The sequence below is a fragment of the Amphiura filiformis genome, chromosome 4 (genome assembly GCF_039555335.1).
Source record: "Amphiura filiformis chromosome 4, Afil_fr2py, whole genome shotgun sequence".
NCBI classification, from domain to species: domain Eukaryota; kingdom Metazoa; phylum Echinodermata; class Ophiuroidea; order Amphilepidida; family Amphiuridae; genus Amphiura; species Amphiura filiformis.
The window spans coordinates 33555414-33580807 of NC_092631.1; the positions used below are offsets into that span (position 1 = coordinate 33555414).

Here is a 25394-nt window from a genome sequence, read left to right on the forward strand (position 1 = left end):
ACCTGATTAGATTTTGAGCGTAAAATATGGTAATTAAGTACCTAATTTGCATAATATATGCGTAATAAGCAAAATACCTTGTGAACAGATTATCTGGAGATCCGTATGGGGTACAGTGGCGTAACTTGGTGGGGAGTTATGTGGCCAGAGGTACTCGACCTGATTAGATTTTCATGAGGTCAAAGGTCACATACAAGGTCAAAGGTCAACTGAGGTCACCAAATCTTTTAATAATTAATTTTCAACTGTGCATCACCTATCCCAATAACAGCTTGATCGGTCATGTAATTAAGGAAATATGACGACTTTAAGATAGTCGCTTTCTTTGTAAAGTATAGCAAAGTAGCACTTTCAATGAGTGATAACTCGTAAAGGAAGCATCTTTCTGTTTTGATTTATTTGATGAAATAGTTTCTTTGGTATTGCCAAATTTGATTTTTCAGCGCAACATACTTTTTCCAATTTCGTGAGGTCAAAGGTCACATACAAGGTCAAAGGTCAACTGAGGTCACCAAATCTTTTAACAATTAATTTTCAACTGTGCATCACATATCCCAATAACAGCTTGATCGGTCATGTAATTAAGGAAATATGACGACTTTAAGATAGTCGCTTTCCATGTAAAGTATAGCAAAGTAGCACTTTCAATGAGTGATAACTCGTAAAGGAAGCATCTTTCTGTTTTGATTTATTACTTTGATGAAATAGTTCTTTGGTTTTGCCAAATTTTTGGAAGGTCATTACGGGGTCATCCGAGGTCACTCAGGGGTCATCTTAGGTCAAGTTATTAAAAACTCGTATGGGCATGAAACTTGGTGGGTACAGTCATCATTTAAAGCCAAATTTTTGAAGGTCATTTTGGGGTCACCAGGGGTCATCTGAGGTCAAATTAGTAAAAACTGTCGTATGGACATGAAACTTGGTGGGTACAGTCAACATTTAAAGCCAAATTTTTGGAAGGTCATTTTGGGGTCACCAGGGGTCATCTGAGGTCAAATTAGTAAAACTGTCGTATGGACATGAAACTTGGTGGGTACAGTCAACATTTCAAGCCAAATTTTTGGAAGGTCATTTCGGGGTCATCTGAGGTCAAATTAGTAAAAACTGTTGGATGGACATGGAACTTGGTGGGTACAGTCAACATTTAAAGCCAAATATTTGGAAGGTAATTTCGAGTCACCAGGGGTCATCTGAGGACAAATTAGTAAAAACTTCGTATGGGCATGAAACTTGATGGGTACAGACAACATTTAGAGCCACATTTTTGCAAGGTCAATTCGAGTCCACCAGGGGTCATCTGAGGTCAAATTAGTAAAAACTGTCGTATGGGCATGAAACTTAGCACGAGGGGTACAGTCAACATTTAGAGCCAACATTTTAGAAGGTCATTTCAGGGCCACCAGGGGTCATCTTAGGTCATATTAGTAAAAACTGTTGCATGGGCATGAAACTTGGTGGGTACAGTTACCATCGGCCAGATAATCGTGCCCAGCCGATAACCGCCAAATTCATTTACCTCTCTACCAACAGTTATCGCAAAAGCAGGTGGTCACAAAAGCAGGCGAGACTCGTGGTTCGAGAACCGCCTTGTTTGTTATCATGGGGAGACATGAAAGTATTCTCCTCAGCCTCAAGTCTCCAGTTTGAATCTGCTAGCTCTCCAAACAAGCTTTTTGTCAACCGTAACCACCGAGGAGAATGAAAACAGAGAGCGTACCACCAAAGTCTCCGCATCACCCGATAATGAGGGCCGATTGTTCCATGAAATGCGACAGGCGAGACTGCTACGCAATTACCGCATATTTTCATGGTCTATCGCGAAAGCACACAACACTCTATCGCGTATACGCGAAGGCACGCAGCGCTGGCATGATTGTTAGACACGGCACGATCGTACAATCGGCCCTCATGAATATGCGAGAACTCACCGCATACAATACACAGGGACTTTGACTGGTGGTACGCTCTCTGTTTTCTTTCTCCTCTGTGACCGTAACATATAATACCATTTCTGAATGGTTATGAGCAGGGTCCAATGATTTTTGTGGTGTGCTATTTTGCGCCGTGCCACAAATTTTTCTTTGAATTCGCAAAGCTTGTGTTATGAGGCTTGTCATGGGTTTCCCCCCGGTTATCAGATGGGGGCAGACACCAATACTGATTTAGGGGGAAACTGGATTTAGGTGATTTTTTTTTAATTGGTCAAGTTTTCACTTGAATCCATTGAGGCTTTGCAGTCAGTTGTGCAGGGGCTACACACACATGGATGTGCTGCTCAAGTGGTAGTTTTTTCGTGAGAAATCCTTAGACATATGTTTTGAAGAAAGAAATCTTTAGACAATGGCTCTCCTCTGAAACATTTACTTTGCTACATACAAAAACACTTAAATTAATCAATTTTGAAACTAAAATCATATTTTTCTGCATGCTACATGCAAAATGTAGGTGTTATAATCAGAATGGATATATTGACCAAAATTCTTAGATATGGGTACCTATTTTTGGTTAAGTCACCGTCACTTGATTGGCCCCCATGCTTCTTGTTTATGTGACTTTTAGCTACAGACCTATCCACTGATTCAGAAACGTTGAGCTAATGTTGATCATTCATTGTATTTCAGGAGAAAGTTGGTTTTCCTCACATCTCTCCTATGGTGAATTTGACTGGCATGGACAAACTACATGGACTGGCAGAGAGGGTCGTGGGTACAGAGTCATTGTAAGTACATGCATGTGTTTATTTTGGTGGGTACGCATATTGTGTATGTGGGTGCGTACAGTGGTATTGTTAGGTTTTCAAACAAAAGGTCACAAATTTCAAATTTGTCAAAATTATTGATCTAAAAGTATAGAAATACATTTGAAAGGGTTCAAATGACCCTTTAGCAACTTCTAAATGGTAATTTTGATCACCAATAGCTAAAAGAATGTGCCTATGACTCCTTGGTGCACATTAATGGATGGGTGTGCATGTTTTGTTTCCATGCTGGGGTGGTTGATGTGTGAGTGTTAGCTTCTTTGAAAATAGATGATTTAAGACCTTTTTTAATTTGGATGTCTTGCATGCATTTTTGTCACATTCTCTTCTGTGTCTATAATATGTAAAGCAAAAGATATTCATCATCAGTTAAACTCTACCTTGACATCAACTTGGCGCACCCACCAAAAACTGGTTTACAGGCAGTTTGGTCAGAGGTCAAAAGTTCAATATTGTTGTCATCTGCTATACCTATTTCTTTCTACTGGTCGTTCATCTGTTTGATCCATGTTAATTTTGATGCCCCGGCTGGTCTCTTTACTGCTAGATTAGTTTCCTTTAATGCTTGCTTTGCTGGTTTTTCTTGGGGTAGTCTCATAAGGTGTCCAAACCACTGTAGTCTTCTTGTTTTGATTATCCATTTGTCTTGTTTAGTTTTATCTTATAGTTCTGTGTTTGTCATTTTGTCTTTCCATTTGATATTTAAAGATTCTTCTGGGGATTGATTGCTGAATGAAGATAGAGCAAAGCGAATATTTTTTTTCAGTGAAAAATTGCAACAAGGAACGAAAAAATGCTGAGTGTATATGGAACAATATTTGAGTCTTCATGAAAACTCACCTGTGTTGGTAGAATGTTCAATAACAACATTTAAGTATTTACATGAATACAGACCAAATCAAGGCAAATTTTATTTTCTTGAAGTACAAAATCGAGTATCACATTATACATTTGTTCTTGTTATTGTACACAGAGTGTTCTTAGCTGAACAATTCCAGTCTCTACAGTCTCATTTAGAGGGTGTCATACCAGCATCCAAGAAACCATTCCTACAACAGTTCTATTCACAGGTAAGCGGATCATTACAGGCTTTTTTGATATTTTTACTCCCACGAGCACAGCTACTATGAAAGGCAGTCAGTAAGTTTATAAAATAGGTTAACAAAACAAGTTTTTGTTTCCTGCAAGCCGTGGGCATTTTGTTTTTGGAAGCAGTTGTACCACATTTGGTTGTTAGGATGTTAAAAAATCAATTTAAATCGTTATTTTCATGCCAAAAAACATTTCATGCCAAAAAATATTTCAAAAACAAAAGAATAACAATAAAAATCAACCCTCAGTGCTGTACAAAACTTTGATTTTTGTAAAAATAAACCTATTTTATAATTGACTAACAATATTTGCAATTTCAGGCATATGTTAGTAATGTTGACCTAAAAATACAAAACTGCATTTCGCAGATTGTTTTTCAGACCACCTGAAGGAAATGTTGAAGGTATCACTAAACTTTGTCATAGTGGTATAATTTTGGTATTTTCTCCAATCACTAGACGTACATATGCATACGCTGGTTGCCAACATTTTGCCCGCAGAATCCTGATCCATATAATATTGACCTACAATGTAAAATATAATTTTTACTATACACTCTACAAGTTAGTAAGTCAGTTCAACATGATCTGATGAAACCACAATAGTTAGTTTGCATTACCAAATGGTACATATAAACAACATACAGACATCTTCATCTGTTATAGTATTCAGCAAGGTCCCTCAGCTCTTCCTGATTATTGCGTAAAAAGAATTAGGTCACGCCCAGGTCACGCGATGCTACTCGGCTTAATCGGCAAATGGGGTGCCAATGTGAGGATGATGTGATTCAATTAGCCATTTCTGCTATAAACAGTGCCAAATCAGCATACCACTGAAGAACCTTGGTGAAAACTATAATGAGGGCTTATTGCACAAGAGATAAAACCGCTATGCCCGATCTGTGCCTGTTACAGCATATTTCACAAACCATAGTCTTGGTATGTTTGGGTAAACTCAAAGGCATGCAACACCATGCCTGATTTGTTAAGAACGATTGACCCTAATGAATATGCGAGAATCCTCATTCCATACAAAGCACAGGGACTTTGCCTGTCGGTGAAGTATGTTTTAATAATCTAGTCAATTTACTTGTTTTTTTGCAGACGGTGAGTGTAGCCAGTGAATTACGCAGGCCTGTGTATCGTGGCGTGGCTTCACGTTGCATAGATTTTGAGAAGATTCTACAGCTGATGTTTACGGTGAAATGGGACATCAAAGACATTATGTCTCAGCATAGTGCATATGTAGATGTTCTTCTACAGGTAAACACATACTTAAAAACTGGTAATTTTCACAGTACATTTATTTTCATGATTTTTGTGTTACCACGAAAATAACAATGTGTGAATATTTTTACTTTTGTACATAGGTGAATGTAAGGAAGCTTATGATTGTGAAATTAAAAACAAGTGAAACAGTTCAAAATTAGATATGTGCAAAAAGTAATCACATAAAAATTTCACTTTAACCCCATGAGAACTACCTGCCGATTGGCCAAAATGAATACTGTGTCCAATTTTCAACCAATCAAGGAGGGTATTAATAAGATCATCTGCAAATGCATCTTTGACCATAAATAGTTTAAAGTCTAGTCATAATTGGCAATTGAAATGAGCATTTCAAGTTACCAACCAATCAGAAATGCTGTTAGATGACCAGTAGTGTCCAGAGAGTTAACAAGATGTCAATTTAAAATGCTTTTTTTGTTGTTGGTTATTTGTAGAATTTTGAAAACATTGTCACTTTGAACTTTGAAAATGTTGAAACCCCATGATGCTATAATCTGAGACCAAATTCAAAACACTAGTTTGATTTGCATATGACCTCCTGTGAACCAGACCGAAAATGCTGCACTGCGCAGGTCAGCAAGGGATGAAATCAAAACTCGACCAGCGGTTGACCGGCGGTTGAATCACGTTCCATTGTTTAGAACAATAGAAACCGGGTCCAACCGGAGGAGTTTTGATTTCATTCCCAACCAATCACGTTGCGCCTTTACCCTGACGTCAGATGCAAATAGTCTTTTTATTCTGTCTCAGATTATAGTAAATTCTTTGATATGGGGTAAAAGTTAAATAATTCTTACTTGTTTTGTCAAAGCATAATTGGCATGGGGTTGCTCTGACATTATTTTGATACTATATGTACTTTTTTTCTCTCTAGGAATTCCAGATTTTTAGTAATCGTCTTACAGATGTCAACAGGTTAGTAGGAATGATAATGGGTTTCTGTTCCATGTAAATAACATCTACCAATTCTATTGGAGGGCATGGTGCAGCGAAACGGGCTTTGCCTCAAGATAGGATGGTTGCAGGTTCAAATCTCATTGGTACCAACATGATGTTCCTGTAGGGCCATTTACTTCTATTCTGTCCATACAGTGGCATAAAAGGGGACCAGCATTCCAATGCTGGGAATTAGCAAACTGACATAACAAGTTAGGAAGCCTGGGTTAATTGCCATGGAAAAAGAGAGAGGGGAACTCCTGTCTGTTAGTTTTGCTCCAGCATGACCCTTCAACTTAATTTTATTCACCCTATTCCATTGGAGTAGGTCAGGCTAGCTCCTGAACTCCAGGTGGTGTGCATCATACCAGCAGAGGCCTATTTATGAGGAAAATTAATTGTAATATTTGGTCAAATTTAGTGCAGAAATGTTAAACATTTTGTCAGCTTTATATGCATTTGGCTTAGAGGCGCTGGTTAAAACTGCTTCCTCCCAGAGGGCTTATCAGGGGTTAGTTGTTTAGGAGGGTAAACATTTTCCTGGTGTGCATCATTATGGCCTGGCATGTTCAGTAACATATGTACTGGTCATTTTTAGGCAGGGTTCGGTTTTCGCTGGCAAAAACCTGTTTTTGCCAGTTTTTGCCTGGTTTAAACTGGCAAAAATGGCAAAAACTTATGTATAGTCACTCAAATGTTAACAAGTACACAGAAAGCTCATAAACAGTAAACATACAACTTTTAATGAATCATTCAACATATTTTTTTTTTTTTTTAGTCCTTAAAAAATGAAAAAGTTTTTAATTTGATATGCCAGATTTCAGTTTTAAAATGCACTAAGTGAGCAATGAAAATGCATGCCTTTATTTTCTTAATATGCTATTTTTAATTACAAAATCTGGCCTTGTTACACTCCGGAAAATAATTTTTTATAATTTAATAATTCATTTTGAGATCAAAAATCTGAACTTTAAATCACTTTTTTAGTGAATTTGCTCTCAATGAGAGAAGACACAACTTATTTTGCTCTGAGTTTGCTGTCTTTGTTTGCTACTTATTTCAATTTGAACTTGCCTTCAATGTTTGACTTGAATTTGTTTTTAAACTACAGCATGTAGTTCTTGTTGTTTGCTTTATATTTTGTTGTTTGTCCCTGAAGAAGAGCAGTTTATCTGCTCATATACGTCTAGCCCTCTTCTTTTGTTCCATTATCTATTGTATTTCTTTTGTTCAAAGTCTGGTCAACTGTCGATTATATCAAGTAATGTGGACAGGTCAAGATAATCTGGACAGGTCAAGATAATATTGGACAGGTCAAGATAATCTTGGACAGGTCAATAAATTTTGAACAAGAGAAGTACATGTTCATATTTAGAAACACTGGCCACATTATTTGACTTTTTGGACATTTCAACAAACTTAAAATGCATCAAAGTTTAATATATTTTACGATCAGCATAAATTATTATGCAAGTTTATGCATATTAGATTTAAATGAAGATGGTAAACAATACTTGTGTGTATTGAATGACACCAAGAACACCTTTATTGAATAATGCAAATTAGTTTGTATTATGTCTTAAAGCCTGTATAATTAGGACGAGGATGTCAATCTACCTTGTCCCCCCTCTCCCAACTAACGCAGATTCCGACAAAGTAGGTAACAAAACAAGAGCCATGAGGTCTTACAAATTAAGTTCAACCAAGGATATTTTGCACCTAAAATGCAGTACATTACAGGCCACAAGACTAGATGTAGAAAAACTACAACAATCTGCGGCCTAACCCCAACCAAAAAGGTCGAGGAAGGTACCCAGGAATATGCGTTGATTTGGTTCAGGACATTTGTTCTATAAGTATATTAAAGACAAATATAAATTCTATGGTGTTAAATGAGTTACCGCCATGTCTAGGTAAAACACACCCATTTTGACCTTTGAACTATTTACATATTCATTATTAATATTACGAATATGTATAATCGAGTGGGACATGACCACAAGTGAATTGAATAGAATCTCCGGTTAAAATCAATGCTGTATTGATTTGATTAAATCACTTTCAATTGACACTAGATAAGACTCGTAGACTCAAACGCAGGACACATGGGAAAAATATTACACTGTCTCGGTGTGTTTTTATTTTGGAAAAACCCTAAACTTACACAAGATAATCATATCAGCTTTTCCAGTTTGTCTTTTGGAAAATGAATAAACCATAACAACAAATTCGTTTATTTTGGCTCACCGTATATGTAAGATAAGCGGTTCAAAACAGACCATTACCATAGATAATCGGTGTCTTGTTGAGGTATGGTTAGCATGTTAGTCGCTCAAGGCTCAACCCTTGAGGGTCTCGCCTTCCGGCGTCTTATCTATGGTAACAAGACTGTTTCTGTAATGTCCTTTATCTACTACGAAACGTCAGTTGTTTTTTGTCTGTTCAGTGTTTGACTGCTATGTATACAGTGATTTTCATCACTTCCAGTGTACTGTTTTCCTGACACCTTTGTGGGCTCTGGAATTGGCAATTTTTGGCCATCGAACTTTGCTTGTTTTGTGCCTACTCTGGATGTTTGGTTTAGCGTGTCTGTTTATATGCACAGTGATTTTCATCACTTGTTCCAGTGCAGTTTTGTATTACCATTGATCCTTGTTGTTTTTGCAGGTTCAGCACTTACTTCTGTGGGCCTTGGAACTGGTAATTTTTGGCTATCGAACTTTACCTACTTCTTCTGCCTACATTTGCTGTTTTTGTCCTCCTGCATACTGTCTAGTCTGCATTTTACTTGTTTCCTCACATCAAGTTGGTGTACCTTGCTTTTTTCTTTCTTCACTTTTTAATTTTTGCCATTTTGCCGGCAAAAACTGGCAAAAACTGTTTTTGTCAAGCGATTAAAACCGTGGTTAAAACCGCGGGTTTTTTTGTACCTGCGGCAAAAACCCGCGAACCCTGTTTTTAGGTCGTCCGAAGGAAAGGGCCTTATTCATAAACAGTTCAAATCCAATTGCAACCAAACTGGGCTATAGCTTCACTATGGGAACTTTTAAGTTATGGTTTTTAAAGTACACTCTAAGGAAAAAAGTCATTTGAAGTCAACTTGTAAACTAGGCTTATACTGGAAAAAAAGGTCTCGCATGAATATTTACTATTTCTGGTGTTTACTATCCATATTTTGGACAACCTACATGTATTTGGGGCTGCGGTCCCTATTTCACAGTTTAAGGGAGGTGATGTAAAGTCTTCCTGCTGACCAACTCCAAAAATGGACTTGATCCTCTCCACGCAGGTATCGACTGCAGAGAACAAGTTCCAAATTTACTTTAAAAATTAAACAAATTGTAGACTTTCCTGACCATATTTGGAATCAGCATGAAAAATGCATTAAAATAAGTACAAACAAGCCTAGTTTTGGTTCAGTGGTTCTTAAGATAGCTCTTGATATTTTGAGAAAATGTCTCAAAACTTGATACTTTTTTTTATCTTGAAGCGTATGGTATCATGCAGAGGATCAACTGGAATGATTGCACAAGTAGTGTGCAAACATTTTACTTTATTTTGAACATAACCAAAAGTGATTTTTGGTGTTAAATTAAGGTAAGAACCATGAGGCCCCTTCACACTGCCTAATGAAATATGCTTCTGGCTTATACTAACGTCATCTTGTTTTTCCTCCGACTTACAGACGTGTTCCAGTCCCCACTGAGGTGTACACTATCCTATGGGAGCACATCATTAGGCTGGCTAATAGGACATTTGTTGAAGGGTAAGTCTTCTATAATCTTGCAAGAAGTATTGAAACTTGTTTCGTTAGGGATGGAGGGAGTAGAATTGTTGATCATATTTCTTGTAAATACACTTCAGAACATAGATGTTATCTTGTTCCACTTCCTGTGTTCTTATAGTTAGAGAGGGAAGGAGGTAGGTAGGGAAGGTAGGGAGGGAGGGAGCTTAGTAAGAAAACTAGGTGCTTCCATGGCTTCATCGATCATTTGGTTCATTCCCCTGTTGGGTGCAGCATTAACCCCATGGGACGTACCAATCAAATTATCAGCATCTAAGAACCGTTTTGATTGGTTACAAATAGAGCTATATCATGTGTTGAGTCATTCAGAGATTGGTAAGAGTAGTTAGTAGCGGCTGATAGGGATTTCACTTGAAATTGCTGAAAGATATAAAAGCTCTATTTTGATTGGTTACTCAAATGATTATATCATGTAATTAACCAATCAGAGGCTCTATAGTTAAGTTCAAGAAATTCACTCAATAATTTCTGTTTGTAACATGACTATTAGAAATTTCTACCAATTGTTTGTTTAACTAGTCAGTCTGGGCGGACACACATGCTTGGGTCCTGATGGGACCAGCCTCAAGCAAAATGCTTGATATATAAGCATGCAATACAAGTTACGCTGTGGCGGGGCAGTGGGTAGCACTGGGTGGTGGGTGGCAAAGGGAAATCTGGGGAGAAATTGATGTTTTGACAGGAGGTGGCAAAATCCAAGTTTTTTTTTTGGGGGGGCTGCTACAATTGGCAAAATATATATTTTTAATCAAATTTGTCACTTTTCCTTAAAAATATATATAATCTAAGCACCAAAGTTACTGCCAGCCACCACCAAAAATAGACTATTCTAGTTGTAATACATACACCCCCTATGGAAGACACAACCTTGGTCTCCCACTTAGGGAGTGTAAATGTCAAATGGAGTTTCAAATAAAATTCACACTTGGTATTTTGGAAAATTAAGGTCATGTCTTCCATAAGGGGTGTATGCATTTTAAATAGAATAGCCCAATATTCCTAATCAAGAATTATATTAGCTGTGTGGGTTTCAACTGTTCCTTTTTCCTTTGCATAGGACATGTGTGTACCATATTTTATATAGATGTTGCAAATGTTGATATTATTTATGAGACACCCTGTATCAGATGTGTGGTAAAGTTACACTTCCTAATAAACGGAAATCAATTATTTCCAGCTGACACAGGTCAACGTTTGTTCTTGTTCAGACATGCATATTGTGTATATGTTACTTGTGTAAATCATTGTACATTATGTATGTGGTACACATATAAAACATTGTTAAAGTTACCTATAAGTGCCACAAATCAAAACAATGATGACCTCTCCAGATAACCTCTTCCTATAAATAGCAGCAACTTGGCATTGCTGCTTGTGATCATATATCAAGTTGATTTCATGCAACAGGAAACATTACAACTTCACAGTGTATCGAGTGAATCAGACCTGGGTGTAAAATCAGGACTTTTTTTCCTTCTTGAAATTCATATTTCTTACCAGTTTGAAGCACAAATATTTTGGAAATCATCATGGCTGTGATCAAGTTTGTGTTTATACTCTTCATTGTCATGACAACATTGGAAGATATCAACTGCCAATTATTGACGGTGAACGTCGATGGAACTGAACAGATTATCTCTCTGCTTGAAAATGTTACCGATACATCAGTTGCAATGTCATCTATTCTACCACACATTGAAAGTTTACTGAAGAACCATGGTGACTTACAGAATCTGACCAATCACCTGCTTGGGAATCAGACTGATGCAGTAGATCAGGTAGCAGCTTTTCTTGTTGAAATTGAACAATTTTTGCAACATCAACTGGAAAAACAGCAGTGGAACCACGTCGAAAGTGCTGATTTACTTCAAAATCAGATACGGAAGCAAGACCACACAATTGATTTAATTTTAGCCTTTCTGAGTTCGCACAATAAATGCTACAATGAGACGACGACCTTGCTACAGAATATGTATCACATCATGGGACAGATGGCAACATCTCAAGTACAGAGTTCAAACACGCTGAATAGAATGGCGGAATCTCAGACTCAAACGGCTGTGATTCAATTTCGGATGTTAGCAACTCAGAATGAGATGGCTGTGACTCAGAATGAGATGACTGTGACTCAGAATGACATGGCTGTGACTCAGAATCAAATGTCCAGTACCTTGAGTCAAGTGAGTAGCACTAACATGGAGAGTTTAAAAACACTGACTCAAATAAACGAGACATTATGTATCCTGACTCAGATAGGGCTGACTCATAATCAAATGGCGCGGAATCGGGATGTAACAAACCAGACTTGCGGGACAAATGACGTGGCAGAAATGCAGAATGGTACGACCTCTGGAAAATCAGATACTGTGGCTGAGTTGAGTAAAAATCAAGTGAAGATGGCTGTGAGGCAAAGCCAGACTTTAGATAAGCTGAGTGAGATTGGTGAAACCCAAAGTCGCATGGAAATGACTCAAATCCAAATGTCTGAGACACAAAGCCAGATGTCTGAGAAGCAAAGCCAAATGGCCGAGGTGCAAAACCAAACTTTGAATAAGCTGAGTGAGATTGGTGAAACACAAAGTCACATGGAAAGGAATCAAATCTATATGTCTGAGACGCAAAGCCAGATGGCTGAGACGCAAAACCAGATGGCTGAAACTCAATCTCAGATGGCTGAGACACAAAACCAGACTTTAAATAAACTGATTGAGATTAGTGAAACCCAATCTCTGATGGCTAAAACTTTCAACCAAGTAGTGGCCCTCCTACAGATGCAAAGTCATCAATTGCATAATATATCAGCTTCTATGAATACTATGGTATCTGTACTAGAGAACATCTCTCACTCGTTAGACCAGCAAACAGATCAAATTGAATTCTTAAATCAACGTCTACCTGTGCCTGTTAATGACTCTGGCATTATTGTTGAAGATCAACTACTGAATTCAACGGCTCTGAAGAACACAATGGGAGATATTTTGGGAACTCAGACAGCGGACACACAAAGTCAACAACAGGTGAATGTGGCCTCTACAATGGCAACTCAACTTGTCACGCAACAAGACCCTCCTCGTGACTGCTCTGATCTTGCTTCAAGAGGGAATTACCCTTCAGGTTCTTACACTATCAAACCCTCAGATTCCTTAGATGTTGATGTATACTGTGATATGGACACAGATGGGGGCGGCTGGACTGTCTTCCAGCATCGTTTTAATGGGTCTGTAAACTTTTACAGGGGATGGGAGGACTATGAGAATGGTTTTGGTAATGTGGATGGTGAGTATTGGGCAGGGTTAAGACTCCTACATGTGCTGACATCCTCAGGGAGTGCTCCACGTTTGCGCATAGAACTAGTAGCATTTGATGGTGACACAGCTTATGCTGAATATGAATCATTTACTGTGGGTGATTCATCTTCTAATTATGTCCTCACCATTGTGTCATTCAGTGGTAATGCTGGTGACTCTTTGGGTTATCATAATAACATGCAATTCTCAACGTTTGATAGGGACAATGATGTCTCCTCAACACGTGAATGTGCTGAAACCTACCAAGGTGCCTGGTGGTACAAAAGCTGCCACCAGTCCCACCTGAATGGTCAATACCTGGGTTCAACAGGAACCAGTTGGTCAGCAATGTTATGGCAGCATTGGAAATTGAATCATTCGCTCAAAACATCCAGCATGATGCTGAGACGTACTCCATAGATGAAGCCAATCCACTCATCTCTCATACTAAAAATTAAACACATCATATTTTCCCACCTCCATAGTTTTCAAATCATTTGAGGTGATGTTGACACCATTATTTACTTGTCAAGTTATTTTATTTTATTTTTAATTTTAAAGTAGTGTTGTGAAATGTTAGAGTTGTATGAACTGATATTTGATTCGAGGAAATATTTCAATTCAGTTTATTTTCACAATGTAAATACTGTAAGTGCATGTTATGAAACATTAACTTTCGATGCTCAACACAGTTCGAATATGTGCTTATATGGCCATGTGTCACAAGTCTGGTGGACATCCCTTGAATTTAGTAGCCTCTGAGCACTATTGGGCTTTGCCTGGCTTCTGCCGAATGTTATAAATAAATAAAATTAAAATAAACATACATGTACATACAATATAACGAATAACACAACACTGACATGTGATGAAATAAAGAAACAAGTTTTGTAGAAAAGTGCTGACAGGCAATTAGTACTTGATAGATAGCCCTTTACTGAAGAAAAAAGTTATTCCATCGACATAGAAATAATTGTGTGTAGTTTTGATGTTTGAATTCAATGTCAAGAGCAACAAGACCCATCGTTGACCAGTGATCTCCTTGACTTCCATCTAAGGTTTGGGGAACCCAATTCCTGTTGATTATATTTTGAAAAACATACAAAATATTATCAATACTTGTGTACGCATGACTGCAGTCATAAAATGCTGTCAGATGCAATTGAGGTTTTGTCGAAAGGCTTGATGACCTCAAAAGTTCTGGACCCATAAGTAAATTGATTACCAAACTCATTATTCTTAGCTTTTTTTTTTTTTCGAAAGTTCCAGACAGTTTCTTTTTGGAATAAATTATCAAAAATGTATCAAGTTGTCAGCATCTCCTAAAAAAGTATTTTTTAAATCCTGTTGTAAACAAATATTTTTATTATGTGCATCATTACCAGAAAAGATATCTTACACTTCCCACAATGCATTTCCTCCCTGTACTGATTTGATATTCAGTGCAACATGAGTCACATAGTATTAGCAAGAAATATCTCATTGCAAGATTTGGATGAGCTCTATTAATGAGGTATTTCTTATCACTATCGACCCATGTTGCACTGAATCAGTACATGGAAGAAATGCATTATGGGAAGTGTATGATATCTTCTCTGGATCATTAGATTGTAAACCCATTTCATTCATTCTCAATCCAGGCACCAAAGTCCAGAAATCATTGTCCCTGTCATCTGGTAAAAATGTTTGCACTATTGTACACAAATGTGTGTTGGGGTGTACATATTTCCACTGGTTCATATTATGTACTGTTCTTCTTGTGTTTCTTTTTTTTTCAGGTTTGAAATATTTCTGTCACTATATTTAAGTAATTTACTCAATCAAATGCTTTTCACTTCTATTATATAAATTTTGTAAAATACCCATCACAAATCTCTAGTAGTTGCATATTTACACTGTAAATAGTAGATTTGTGATGTAAAGTGTAAGAGATAGTTACTTACATACTCAATATCACAGAACTGTTTAGTTTTGTATAATGGCTTGTCTTAAGACATTTTGAGGATATATTTGATGTTTTTATATATACTCAGTGTCAATGCACAGCAGCTAAAGGGAGTATCCCATTATGCTTTGCGGTACCATAATAGAACTGAATGTGCCATAGAAAATGTACACAAAATCCCTCATTTCAACTTTCAATTACTCGCCTAAATCAGGGGAACTTTGTTTGCAAAAATGAGACCCTTTAAGTATTGGGAAACTATCCATAGCTCTTAATATCTAAGTGGCTCTTGTTTATATTTTTCATATATTTGCTCTGGGGCATGCAGATATACTGCAATGCTTGATGGGATACTCCTTTCAGCTGCTGTGGTATCAATGACTTGTATATAAAATATGTTGTTAGCTCAAGCAATTTACTCTCTTTAAAAGGTGGTACTACACCCCTTGGTAAATGTGTTACTATTTTTGCATTTTTCTTAAAAAATAATAACACACTGCTGGTAACAAAAGTTATGTATATAGGGGCAAGGAATCCAGTTACTACACTAGAATTTCAGTGACTCAAGACAAGCGGTATGTTATTTATGATAAGAAAAGAGGTACCGCTAGAATGTACCTCATTTCTTAACATATTATAATGAACCACTTGTCTTGAATCACTGAAATTTCAGTGAAGTAATTGGATTCCTCGCCCCTACAATATACATAACTTTTGTTACCAATGTGTAGTTATTTTTTGAGAAAAATGCAAAATTAGTCGTAAAACTTATCAGGGGTGTAGTACCACCTTAAGATGAGGTTCAATTTTAATTTTACCATTTTCATTGAATTGAATTGTATTTATGCATTCAAGATTTTGAAGATGAGGTTCAATTGTAATTCTATATTTTCTGTTTGTAAAATGGCTATCACAAATTACAGCAATTGTACATAAGCTCAACCAGTAGCCAAAAAATGACAAAGAGCAATTGAAGTTTGTAATGGTGAATAACTATATAAACCTGTCAATTTAGGCCTACAAGTATTTTATGTACAACTTGGGCAATAAAAACAAATTAGTTTGATCTTTCGATTGACCATCGATGCTTGGTCCATCGAAAGATCAAACTAATTTGACAAATTTAAATTTACCATCAAATCTGATTACCGTAACCACTCGGGTATAAGCCCACCCCCCTAGATGGCAGATTTCACTTCAAAAATGGGGGTGGGCTTATAACCAGGGAAGGGCTAGTGCTTGAATTGAAAAATAAGAACAATTATCCCCCATTTGTCATTTGTATATGCCCAATGTACCAGTAATTTCTATCATCTATGTCAATTTCTTAAAATTATAAGTGTGGAATGTTAATTATCAACTGATATTTTTTTATATTTGTTCTTAAATATGAGAGCAAAGCATTGATTTGATTTAAGAACTTGGCCAAAATTTAATACTGGGCTTATACATGAGTGCATCCTTGTTCACAGAATGTTTTGAAAAATAGGGGGTGGGCTTATAGCCGAAGGTGGGCTTATACCTGGGTAATTAGTTGTTAGTTCATTAATAACCAGGATTGAAGCAACATCAACGGTCGATCAGACCAATTTGGTTCCGGTGCCTTATGAAAATTAATGAAGTAATATTGTAATAGCAAATATATACATTATTTTGTCATAATTGCCACAATTCCCTGATGAGGTGGTTATAATACCCACCTCCTTGAAACAACTTTGTCGGAATAAAATTTGGTGAAAATGATTACCACTATCTACTCCATCTTTATTCTAAGTGAATATTCTGAGAATTTGATCTTATTTTTACTGTGTTTGACAGGACTCATAACATTGTGCATTGATATAGAATAGCAAGCATGCAGAAGTGCAGCACCCATAATAGTTGTGCTTTGCGTAGCTAATTGTGACTGGCGCATGCATATGACAGCATTCAAGCTTTGACTTACGTTTGGCGGACAAAGTGTGAAAAAAGTATTTAGGGGTGAAAACAGTAAAAATTCTTGATTACTTAAATGTTTCTAGGGGTAAAATGTCACATATTTTCAGATTTTGGCACTTAAAAATTTGAGAAAAATTAATTTTTTGGTCCAATTTTGGCCGAAAATGGCCGTTTTCGGGTGACAAAAATTTTGACTTGCCAATTTCCTGTGAGTGTATGAACATGAAAACTATCAAATAGTGCCTAATTTTCTATGCTAAGTGTGTAACAAGGGTACAATTGTGATATTAAAAGCATTGAATGGGATCCATATATTTCTTTATTTTCGTAGCAGAGGTAGAAACTCAAAGGTTCAGGTGACAATTGATTTGGAAAAAAGTATAATATTCGCCTCATTTTCGAATTGAAAAGGCCATATCTCCACAATGGTATGAGCTATAGGGATGTTTTAAGTATCTTTTTGCTCAGTATTTCAATAGCTAAATGGTGATATAACAAATAAGTAAGCTAGATTTACAGAAAAGAAAATAACTTGCAATATGCTACCCCTACCCCTAAGAATTTTGAGGGCGTGAAAAAAGTAATGTATTTTGTTAAAAAAATAAGTCCTTCAAAACTGGGAGGTATAAGGCTAAACAAAGAACATGTTGCTCTTACCAATACCTTTCTCCAGAGCAACATGTTTTTGTTTAAACCTAAATATCTCCATTTTGAAGGACTTATTTTTTTATCTATATTTTCGCTTAAATGTGAGGGTTTTGGGCAGAAATATGCCTGTACAGTGCTATGGGGAAAAATTTCAAGTTGATGATTATGCATTTTTTATGTCAGATTCAGTTTCTACACAAAATTTCACCCTAGAAAATGTTCCTTTAAGTAGGATATCTTTCACTTTAAGTTTCCACCATTCTGTCCACCAAACGCAAGTCAAAGCTTGAACGCTGTCATATGTGAATTTACATGAGTATAAGTTGGGACTTTATTGATGTGCGCATAACAAAGACCGAATAATTTTTGCAATTTTATAAGTCTAACAAAGCATAGAAGGGAAAAGCATCCAAAAAGGACTGATTTATCATCTCCTAATTATCATTGTTTGTGCCTGTTTGTAGATTTGATGTTATGGTATTGGAATAAAGTATTGGAATAAAGTTTGATATATAATGATACTCAAAGTGTACATGTCTTCAATAAATTTAATGTTTTAGGTATGCCAGTGCAAGGAAATGCAGCAATGAAGGAAGAGCTTTGATGCAGTTAGATTTTCAACAGTTCCTCCTTAAACTTGAGACACTCACAGAAATAAGGTTAGTATTGTAAAGTTTATTTGGCTTATAAGGTGAAAAAAACAGAAGACTCGTAACACCGTGTATTGATATAGAATGCTGTGCACGCAGTTAGGCACAGTGCTTAAGCTAGTTGTGCGTTGCGGGATGCGTGACCAGCGCACGCCTATGTGAATTTATGTGAGCGTGAGCGTGAGTTGGGAGTTTATTGATGTGCAGTACAATGTAACAAAAGCCGGAATAATTTTTGCCTATTCTTATAAGCTGAACAAACTTTAAAAGTTTTCAATTTTCGTGTTACAGTTATTTTTATGCTTAATGTAGGGATGGCCATCATAATTTCATGTTGCCCCTTTTGCTACAAAAGATTGTTTTCTGGAAAGAACTCATCAACAGAAGTATTTTGGTGGTTAAATGGTCAAAATCGGTCAAAAACTTTTGAATTATGAATTTTCAAAGTTTCCCATTCTGACCGGTCATTGGAGCGAAATAAATTGACAAAGTCTAAATATAGCAATGTGAGCAAAATTGGTATAAGCATATATTTACCTTTTTATATTTCTTTATTTTAATATAATTATATGCAAACATGAAACAAGCATATTGTGAAAGTATCAAAGGGGTTTCTTATGAAATGGCACTTTACTAGTCAATAGTATTAAGTATTTCTTCAAACCGAGGCACTGAAATCATGCTTTTAGAAAACATTTGCCAAAAATCATCCATAATGGCCAAAGTGGCACAAAATCAAAAGTCCAGGTGAACTTTTTTTCCACAACAATATACACTACACATAAGAAAAATACTAATGTACTACAAGGGATTTTCAACATAGGAATCCAAACAATCAAGTACCAACATGCACAGCTTTGTCCTGATATCACTTCTGGGGTTTTAACAAAATGTTTAACCTCTATTGTGATTGGCAGCAGCATAAGGTATCTCTTTGATAGCTGATAATGCCTAGCCATTCAGCAAGTGGCTAATAACTGACCTTGATAGGCTTGAATGAATACTGTCATGTGCTACAAAACCATCACACTCCAGGGACTGGTCACTCCATATGCTACAGGGAGCACAGTACTTTAACAATGGAGTGAAAGACTCATTATTGATTAGGCGTATTTTAAAAGTACAGCTCCTGTGCGTGTATAGCAACAAGTCAGTGCAGATGGTATAAATATAAGAAAATGTTTAGGGTTGAGATCAGGTGAATAATACAACAAATGAGCATGAAACTTCACATTTATGTTCAGAAAGGTGTCTATTTAACATGATTCGAAAGGTGTTTGGAAATTCCAAAGGGAAGCTGGTGATTTAATTTTTAACTCGAGATCTACTTGTCCGGTTTTTTCCTTTTACAGAGGGTATGATAGAGGTAATAACAACAACTCTGCCAAATTACAGCTCAGTAGGTCAAGGTGTTCACCTGATCTTATTCATCTGAATATTTTGTGCCATTCTGAGCAGTGCTGCACTGGGCCACTGGCAATTAAGCGCACTGTGGCGATGGACCAATTTTGACTCACACTTACAGAAAAACCAAATAAGTTATGATGCTGTAATTTGCAGGATAGTTACAAAACATAATTGGCATTAACATCTCCAATTTTTTTTGAAAAATTATGAAAAATAAAAGAATGAGCTCAATTTAGAAATGTCTGTGCAAGCAGTGCACAGTTGAGCTCCCTGCATGTCTATGGGAGTGTTCTAATCAAGTTGATGGTTCATTGGTCATCCCTACTTAATGATCCAAGCAGCTATATACAGGGAAAAGTAACAATATGCAAAATTATTCCTTTTGTGTGTCGGTCAGTGTAAGGAAGTATTAGGGGGAACATATCGCATAAGCTGCACATAATATATCAAGCTGCACATAATATACCAAGCTGCACATAATATATCAAGCTGATGTGTTTATATCTGCTAATGTGTGAGATCTTAGTAAATAAAAAAAAGAGAAAAAAGTCCAATGTGGCAAATCTGGTTCCTTCTGACATGTGAAAAAGTTTTATTTTGAAACATTTTATTGTTGTTTATCGTCCACCAGGAAGATATTAAAATACGTGGCACATGATACTTCTCTATATTAACTAGCATTTAGAATTTTTGGTTCATTTTTTTTCAATTGTACAGATTGTTTTGGACAAAATACCTTGTGATTTTTTAGTTAAAGCTTCTGTTTGTTGTATATTTTACCTCATTTTTGAGGAAACATATTTTTTTCTTTTTCAATATAAAGATAATTGATATCTACCAATCAGTTTGATGGTTACTGAAAAGCCTATTTCTTCCAATTCTACGCTATTCACAATAAGAGAGCGCCGCCAGCAGTTTGCGATATAATCGTGATGTATCATGGGAAAATTAGACATCAAGTCCGCGTCAAATACAAATGTGTTACACGCTAATCGATACCATGCATGCTATTACATAGGAACATGTGACAATAATTTTTTCTATCGATTTGTCGGTAATAAAAGGTGTTACCGCGATATTGACAAACTCAAAAATATTGTCACGTTTTCCCATGTAATAGCATGGTAATATTCGACATGTGCACAATTAACTTGATGTCTAACCTTTTCCCATGATACATCACGATTATATCGCAAATCTGCTGGCGGCGCCCTTTATTGTGAATAGCGAGAATTGCTTCAGTGGGTCCTCTTGAAATGACCATTATTTGAAACGAACATTATTTATTGTTATATGACTGGTTTAGACATTAATCAACATATGTGGATTCTATGTTGTATTTTGATGTGGCAGTCATGTCCATAATTTCTGCAACTGGTGGGTACCAACAATCATTTTGATACAGCCTCTATTTAAACTTGTTAATTGTTTGTTTCTTGTAATATTTTTCATAGGCCCATTCCAGACAAAGAATATGTAGAGACATATGTGAAGGCTTACTACCTCTCAGAAGCTGATATGGAATCATGGATTAAAGAGCATAGGGTATGTACATGTTACACTTTAGCTTTGCACCTCTACATATCGTTATGAGTTTGGCATAATGCTGAATATCGATTTGTCTCTTTGCCAAATTTATGTTACACATTAATGCTCTTGAATTATAGAAAAGGGTCAGGCAGTGTTGCACTTTCCCTTTCACAAGCTTATCTGGATGATTTGGGGTTAAATAATTTACATACTGCCCTGTGACTCTCTGCCCTGTATACCCTGCCTTCAAATTCAAGAGAATGTGTAACATGAATTAAAAAAATTGCGGTTCAGCAATTTGCCACTCATAAAGATATTACTCATGCATGTTGCACCTCTTGTGACATTCCTCAAGATCACCATCTTATAATTAAAGACACAGATAAAAAGAATTTATCGCGTCTGACGTCATCTGTCAATCAAATTTGAGCACGGTTTGTTTACAAGTGTCGTGATGATGACTTGCTGAACGCGGATTTATAACCGGGCGCCTTATTGTTAATTTTGCACCTTTCGACATGCAAACCATCTCAAAAGTTAGGTCTTTATAGTAGGAAACTTTCTTAACCGAAGGCACCATGTCCACAATGCCTAGAAAAGCTGCTTTTTGCCTTGTAAAACTACGTAATTTTTTTGCCATTTCCTGCTATTCCTTTTCTCCGATCAGCACCAGATAGATCGGTCTTCCTTTTACGCGCTGATTAACCTGTGTTAACCAATCAAAGATCGTAATTGACAGTGACATCAGACGCGATAAATTCTTTTTATCCCTGTCTCTAATTAGAGCACCTTGCGAAGGTTTTGAAATCCAATGAGGGATGCATTTACCTACTCCCCGACTTAAACTCAGTCATAAGATGCCAAAAAGTTACATTCTTATATATCGTCAGGTACATCACATACTGTTCTATGTAAGAAAACATGAAACTCGCATTTGAACATCTGTGTGCCTGATTTTGGTTTCAGTTAGAGCATAAAATTCTTGGAAAGGGTCCTTACAAAATTTGTTGGTTAATCCACTGGGCCCTTGGTTTTCCTTACCTCATCTTTCCTTTATCTAAACCTTGCATGATCACATTTTCTAATTAAGCACCATTATATCTTGTGATACGTCCAATGTATCTAAGCATCAGCCTATTGATGACTCAAATATAAAATTAAAATCCAACAGGGCACAATCATGTATTTTTTAGCCTTAACTCACTTAAATTTACTCATTTTTGCAGGAGTATTCATCCAAACAACTCACCAGTCTTATCAACTGTGCCATCAACAACAAGAAAGCAAGGCAGAGGTTATTAGCTAGTGTGGAGGATATGGAGAGAGCAAGAGTCAGGTAGAACACAGTGAATGACTGGTGCTAGATGATTTCAAAATCTGTCCCCGACTGGTTTTCTTAGTGTTATCAATGAGTTTTGCAGTCCTGACATAAATGAAAGGAAAAAAAGAATAGAAGTCTACAATATGGTACGCCTCACCACCCTGAGCTGCGCTGTTCTAAAAATAATCAGAGGGTCTATGACATGAGTGGCATATTCTCAGACTTCTACAGACCATGTATCAACAGTCAAAGTCCCTGTGCATTGTATGCTGTGAATTCTGGCATATTCATGAGGGCCGATTGTTCGATTGTGCAGTGTCTTAACAATCACGCCAGCATTATCTGATGGAGCGTTGCGTGCCTTTGCGATTACACAATAGAAATCGTGATAGACTGTAAAAATATGAGGTAAATGCATAGCAGTTTTGCCTGTTGCATTTCGTGGAACAATTGGCCCTCATTATCGGGTGATGCCGAGACATTGACTGCTTGGACGCGGTCTGTTATCTTTTCATCCATGAGTGTACTCCTCCCTCGTTATGTCATTCATTCTCCCTATCACCAGACACTATGGGGAGCTTCAAATTGTAAATATAATATTTACAGCCAAGTCAAGTATTGTCTATTGGACTTTGATTGTAGATGCATTAGTATGCAGCTATGAGTTGTACCTAGACCAAAGAACCATTCCAAAGAGTACTGTACATATCCCACCCTTAATTCAGAGATGGCTGCATGCTGTTGTTGTTTTTTGACGGGCAGGGGGTGGAAGATTCTTAACTTAATGAAAAATTTGACAGTAAATGCTTTGTATGTCCCTATTTTTTCTTCCTTACATGGCTTGAAAACTTCCGGTAATTTGCTGCTGGTGTGGAGAGAGAATGCAGACTTTCCATTAATAAAGTTGATATTTGCTGCTGCTGTATACGCCAAAAATATATATCGCATAAAGATATTTTTCCGATTTGGAGCCAAAGTAGCAATTTGCGGTTGGTTAAATTGGTTTTTGCTGCATCCCACCCAACATTTTGTGTGCAGTTATTTTTGTGGCTGTGGGTGGATTCACGAAAATAAAACACTCGCAAAAATAACAATATATTCAATACTGGGAGTAATTTCACAAAATTGAGTGCAGGGTACAAAATGGGGAAAAACTGGTATGGAACAGTAGCTGGAGTGCCAACTTTATATCAAACCATAATATGTGATGTAATCAAGCAAAATCAGTTGGACGTTGGAAATATTGATTTTGAGATATCTTTTGTTTCTAAAACTTTTTATTGCCCATATCTTTTGAACTGGTTGTTCAGTTTCAACAGGGTTTTCTGCAAAATGCAGCTTTGCAAATGCTTGTTACTATCCTATAAGAAACTGAAAATTGAATATGATCGACTTCAGACTGATTTTGCTTGATCACACCACATATGTTAGAATCATGTTCATTTACAATGTATTTTGCAAATTGCTTTAATTTGATATGTAATATACCGTAAAATATCATCTACAAGAATATATGCCTCCAAAGGAGTGGATTTTTTTGAAGACAAAAACGACAGGCAGACACCCTCTACAAAGATATAATCGGTTTTACAATAATTCATGTTTGTATAGCCAGTCAGCCACCTGTATTATAGTTGCTCAAACTCCAAATAATGTTTTTGTGAAAGGTGTCTGCCTTAGAAATATTTATATGCATAGATACATTTATAGGCATAGATGCTTGTACATGGAATTCTACGGTATGTTGTAAGTGGTCAGTATGTTAGAATAGGTGTAATCCCTATAAAGAATCCTTTCAATTTTCGTCTTTCAAAAACTACATGAATTTATGTTGCCGTATATCAAATTATAAACAGAGAATATCACTTGTATATAAATTGTAGTCTGTTCGTTGGTTGATTGCAATTCAATATTTTGGCCCCACACAAATGTGGGGTTCATGTTATCATCCAGATGGTTGCCAGGCTGGCTGGCTGGCTGCTTGCCCGTGTGGTTGGCTGCCTGCCTGTCTGGTTGGCTGCCTGTCTGGGACTTCCAGGCGGAAGCAAAACCATTAATCCACTGTGCCGCTTAAACGCAATAACTGATTAACTTCATTATTATGTTTTCAGGGTTATTTGGAGTTAAGAAAACCTAATAATGATAATATTGGATGGCTTATTTCGCATGATACCATAACATATCGGATTCGTCATAAAATATCGAACTCGCCGTTGGCTCGTCCGATATTTTTATGACTCATCCAATGTTATGGTATCATGCTCAGCCATCCAATATTATATCATTATTATGCTTTGAGAATCTGCCATCCTATACTTTATACACATTTTTAAAAACCAATTATTCTGGATATTGGCGACCAATTTCACCTGAACACGGAGGTCTCTGCATCAGCTTGCAGTCCACGATCACCATTATACAGGCATGAGAATTTTCAGTTTAAAAACTGAATTCAGTTTTTTTTATAGTCAAAATTTCCGCAACTTTATTTAATTTCAGCCTGTTTTTGGTACTTTTTGCCCAATTTCACGCGCGTTTTCAGTTTTTTCAGGTTTTTTAGGAAAGTGCAGTCTCATGCCTGATTATACATGTAGTGTATAGATATCGTAACACCGTTTAACGACCCCACTTTTAGGCGGTTACAGAATATAATCGAGAAAATTAAAATTTTGACCAAAAATCACATTTTGACCAAAAATCACATTTTGACCAAAAATCACATTTTTGACCAAAAATCACATTTTGACCAAAAATCACATTTTGACCAAAAATCACATTTTGACCAAAA

General features: G+C 36.6%; 1 protein-coding gene and 1 pseudogene across 2 annotated transcripts in view; both read left to right on the forward strand.

Annotated features, from left to right (window-relative positions):
• Positions 1 to 23590, forward strand: part of LOC140150825 (syndetin-like) — a 61259-nt gene extending 37669 nt beyond the window's left edge. For both annotated transcript variants that reach the window (XM_072172963.1, XM_072172964.1), the window contains exons 22-29: positions 2622 to 2719; positions 3732 to 3828; positions 4954 to 5112; positions 6014 to 6054; positions 9761 to 9841; positions 18259 to 18357; positions 21210 to 21300; positions 22512 to 23590. In XM_072172963.1, the coding sequence (XP_072029064.1) occupies positions 2622 to 2719; positions 3732 to 3828; positions 4954 to 5112; positions 6014 to 6054; positions 9761 to 9841; positions 18259 to 18357; positions 21210 to 21300; positions 22512 to 22625 (780 nt within the window). In that variant the 3' untranslated portion in view covers positions 22626 to 23590. The remainder of the gene's footprint in view (positions 1 to 2621; positions 2720 to 3731; positions 3829 to 4953; positions 5113 to 6013; positions 6055 to 9760; positions 9842 to 18258; positions 18358 to 21209; positions 21301 to 22511) is intronic.
• On the forward strand, positions 12602 to 15829 carry LOC140150824 (microfibril-associated glycoprotein 4 pseudogene; annotated as a pseudogene).
• Positions 23591 to 25394: the final 1804 nt, after the last annotated feature.